A 4850-nucleotide genomic window follows, 5' to 3' on the forward strand; every position below is an offset into this window, starting at 1 on the left:
CCCATACCTTGCTGCTGCCAATGCATCTGGAATATTTTCCCCAGTGGGGTGTTTTACCGGCTTAGAGAGCTAGTTTGATCTTTTTTTTTCTTTTAAAGGTGATATTTTTATGAAATCATTAGGGGAAGAGAAATCACATGTCAATAAAAATAATAGAATTTGGGATATGTTAGGAGAGAGTTGATTTCAGTTTCTTTATAGATATGTTTTCTAAATTCCAACTATTTTTGTCCAAGCAATCTTGTTCTTAGTGCTAAATCTTCTGTAATAGATCCATCCAAGGTTTTCTACATATTGGCTATATCTATGCAATTATTATCATAATGTCAGATTTTCTGCGACAAAGAATCCTACTTCTCCACTAATAGAGGCGTACAGAAAACCTCCATGAAGTCAATATTGATCCTTCTGGTAAGATTTTTACTCCTGTATTGGGGCTAGATTTGGAAGGTGTAAAGTGGGTATGAAAATAGGAATAAATGATTCTGAATCAGAAGATAGTTGTTATTTTCTCTTAATTCTTCTGGTTTTTATCAGTTTCCTTTTCCTTATAGACATGTCAGATTAAACAACTGTATAGTTCAGGGATCCTACCTAGTATCATATGCCATATTAGAAGTTTTACTTCACAAGTTCATGTAAAATCAGGGGAAAGGAAATAAGATGAGAGAGAGGTCAAGAGAAAAAATGATTTCCTTAGGGAAGATTCCTGACCCATGGGGCAGGTTCAGAATTAGCGGTAGGAGCATTTTCTTCTCCAAATGTGCATGGAGAAATGGCATGATTCTGAAAAATGCTATTTCTTGAAAAAAAAAAGAAGAAGTAGAGTTTAGGAATGCAGCTTTCTAATGCTGTGCTTAGTGGGAACCTCTGTCATCTCTAAACTCACACTTGTCTCTGACTCCTCACATCCATCTGTCTCTTGCTTCTTTGATCTTTGAGTCAGATAAAACCAGTAGAAGACATATATGTTAACTGCTTGTTATATGTCAGGATTTATCATACTTTCTGTGAATAAAGATGATTCAGGGAAGATCCCTGCCCTTGAATATTTTATAGTAGCAAAGAAAGACACATCTTTTCAATATAATCAGTTAGAGCTAAAATGAAAGCAAGTATATGTTGGTGTAGGTGCACATATATTTCTATGATAGTCTAGGTTTTTGTAAATATATCTGTGTTTATCAGCATTCATTTGTAGTTGGAATGGAAGTGAGGAATGAGGCAAGGATTGAATCAGTAAGGAAAATGTTCTTGGAGAATATTTTTCCTAAATGGGGCTTTGAAAACCTGCAGTTATTAGTTGGATGAAGAAGGGCTAGAAAGCATAGCAATCTACTAGGCTGATCAGTTCTTCAAACGCTCTTTCATTACATTACGGTCTAGTTGAAGGCCTCACTTTAAACTTGATGAAAAATATTTGGTTTTATGCTCTATATCCCCTTTTGTGAACCTGAGAAACATTGTCCAATGATTCTATGTTTTCTTCCTTTGTTGAAAAAAAATGCATATATTTCAAATATGGATTATTTAAAAATTTTAAAAATCAAAAAGCATACTTTTTCTATGCAAAGAGTTTGTGGGAAAACATTAAAATAGGAATGATTGGGAGGACTACTCAGTCACTTTTGGAGATTATGAAACACCTTTTTATGATTTAAAAGTTATTAGAGGTTTATGACAATAATTTTTGTTTTACTAAATTAAATAAGCATCTATATATCCCTGATTCCTTAATGTAAGGGTAAAGTTAATGTAATCATTGTGTTTATATGATTTTATATGAGAAAATATTCATTTCTCCACATTTTCCTAATGAAAAAGTTATAGACATAGTTTTCAATCTCTATATGTATTATACATATAATGCAAGCTAGTGGAAAATGATGATTGGCTGGTGGGTGAACAAAGCTGAGTTTGTGTTAAATAAGTAACTACCCAAGCTGGTGGTTTAGATGGAACTCCTGTCATAATGGTTCATGAGCTCTTTTGGAAGATTATTCTCAATTAAATTTAGCAGAGTTGGACATAGGATAGCAAAGAGATTATCCACAGTATGCTCTTACCCCTTGGTTTCCCAGCTGTTTAACGACAGGCTATTTTTGGAGAAACATGTCAAGTCTATAAATTATATTGTTTCTCATTCTTCTATACTCTTGGGACCATCTTTTCATAAAGGACCCAACATGAATAGTTACATGTCCAATCAAACACAAGCCCACAAACAACAAAAACAAGCAAAATAAATAAATAAACCTGCATCATCATGAGGAGGGAACCATGTGGCAAGAGCAGTTTAAGAGACAGTTGTTTCAGATAATAAACTAAAAAAAGGTGTACAACTTTGCAATTAAATTCTATCTATTGCTGTTATCAGAAATGTGGAATGCAAGATAAAGAAGTTGGTTTCTTTGCTCTATTCTTTTCTTGCCAGATTATACCAATAATGGAATGCATCATCTTATAAAATTCTGTTTTGTAGCAACTATTATTGATTGTCTGCTAAGGACCTGATAAAGGAAGAGCTAGAAATGGTTGATAGTGGTGGGGGGCAAATCCTAAGCCTCCTAACTCTGAGACAGACAAACCAGACACAAGTGACTGAATTCTTCCTCCTGGGGCTCGCTGATGACCCATACACCCAAAAACTCCTCTTTGTCTTATTCCTGGCTGTCTACCTGGTTACTGTGCTTGGAAATCTGCTTCTCATGTCCCTTGTTCAAATCGACTCCCGACTTCACACACCCATGTATTTTTTTCTCTGCAATTTGTCTCTGGCTGACCTCTGTTTCTCTACCAACATCGTTCCTCAGGCCCTCGTTCACCTGCTATCCAGGAAGAAGGCTATTTCATTCATGCGTTGTGCAGCTCAGCTTCTACTCTTTCTCATTTTTGGAGGTACACAGTGTGCCCTTCTGGCAGTGATGTCCTATGATCGATATGTGGCCATCTGCAGTCCTTTGCATTACTCTAATGTTATGACATGGAGGGTGTGTGTCCAGCTAGCCACAGGATCATGGACCAGTGGAATTCTCGTGTCTATTGTGGACAGTACCTTCACGCTAAGGCTACCCTACAGAGGCAGCAATAACATTGCTCATTTCTTTTGTGAGGCCCCTGCACTGTTGGTTCTGGCATCCACAGACCCCCACACTTCAGAGATGGCCATTTTTCTTATGGGGGTGGTGATCCTTTTTATACCTGTTTCCCTAATTTTGGTATCCTATGGCAACATTATAGTGACTGTGATCAGGATGAAATCAGCTTCTGGCAGGCTTAAGGCATTCTCTACTTGTGGCTCCCACCTCATAGTTGTCATCCTTTTCTATGGGTCAGCAATTATCACCTACATGACACCAAAGTCTTCCAAAGAGCAAGAAAAACTAGTATCTGTATTCTATGCAGTAGTAACCCCTATGCTTAATCCTCTCATCTACAGTCTGAGGAATAAGGATGTGAAGGGAGCTCTGAGAAAAGTAGCCACAAGGAAATTTCCATGCAGGCTTGGGATCAACCACTGATAGTGACCTCAAAAACTCTGCCACTCCCTTCTTGTAAGACTTGATGAGCAATGGTCTTTCCTGTGAACCTGCAATATGGAAAGATTCTCACCTTTGGGCTTTGTTCCTTGGTTCATCGTCCATCCTTCATCTAGCATTATATTGTCAAGGAGAAGTATAATATCTAATGGATCAATAATATGGTGTCTTTGCTTCCTTCTCCTTGAGATTTTGGCATCAGTTGCTGTTGTTGTTAAATGCATTGAGTCAGTTTTAGGGTTACCAAGGAGTGGCTGGTGTGTATGAACTGCCAACCTTGTGGTTCAAACTGACCTTATGGTCAAGTGCTTAGCATACAGCACCACACCAGGACTCTCCTTTGACATCTGAGGGTTAGGAAATCTCCATTGTTAGGTTACTGGTAGGTACCATCGAGTCAGTTCTGACTCAAAGTGACCCTATCCATAGCAGAACAAAACAGTGTCTGGTCCAGAGCCATTCTCATAAATATTTTTAGCCCATTTTTGCTGTCCTGTGTCAATCCATCTCATTGAAGGTCTTCCTCTTTTTCACTGACCCTCCACTTCTCCAGGGAATGGTCTATCCTAACAACATGTACAAAGTATTAGAGACAAAGACTTGCCACCCTTGCTTCTTAGAAGCATTCTGGCAGTACTTCTTCCAAGACAGATTTGTTTCTTCTTCTTGAAGTCCGTGGTCCTTTCAATATACTTCTCCAACACCATAATTCAAAATCAGAGATTACATAGATTTTTCTATAGTCTTCTTTATTCATTGTCCAAATTATAGATAATGGGATGCTTGCTGAGCCAAAGAAATTGAGTGGGCTTAAGCCCACTGCCACAACTTTTTTCACTATAAAATGTCTTCTGATTGAGATTGATGTTGTGTGGAACACACTGTCTTTCGATAAGAATACTCTAAGTCAGTGAATGGTGATGTTATAAGAAACATTAGACATCTGTTATGAGAACAAAACTACTAACTCCTCAATGATGGAAGTGGTCCAGTGTAATCAACATACCAACGAAGGTCAATTGGTTCTCCTGGTGAAGAGTGGTAAATCAAGTGTCAACCACATCTAATATAAAGAATTTGATTCCTGTGAAAAGTTCCCTGGTGCCCCCTTTCAGTCAATGGAAACCATTGATCTGTTTATATTTTTAGTATATATTTATTTTTGAATTTTTACATAAATAACATAAAATAAGCATTGAGTCTTTAGTCTGGTTATTTTTACACAGATAACGATTCTTAGACATATCCATTTTAGGGCATTTTATATAAAACATTTACTGATGAAGATCAAAGAACACAGCCTTCGGTATG

General features: G+C 37.3%; 1 protein-coding gene across 1 annotated transcript; it reads left to right on the forward strand.

The window, feature by feature from the left end:
* The first annotated feature begins 2531 nt into the window (after window positions 1-2531).
* LOC102825524 (olfactory receptor 2D2-like) lies at window positions 2532-3521 on the forward strand. Its single transcript, XM_006870304.1, has one exon. The coding sequence runs from the start codon at window positions 2532-2534 to the stop codon at window positions 3519-3521; it is 990 nt and encodes a 329-aa protein (XP_006870366.1).
* The last annotated feature ends 1329 nt before the right edge of the window (window positions 3522-4850 follow it).

Source organism: Chrysochloris asiatica, unplaced genomic scaffold (assembly GCF_000296735.1).
Source record: "Chrysochloris asiatica unplaced genomic scaffold, ChrAsi1.0 scaffold00140, whole genome shotgun sequence".
NCBI classification, from domain to species: domain Eukaryota; kingdom Metazoa; phylum Chordata; class Mammalia; order Afrosoricida; family Chrysochloridae; genus Chrysochloris; species Chrysochloris asiatica.

Bases quoted from the DNA above. Each gene is read 5' to 3' on its own strand.
- LOC102825524 (XM_006870304.1), top strand. From the start codon at position 2,532: ATGGTTGATAGTGGTGGGGGGCAAATCCTAAGCCTCCTAACTCTGAGA.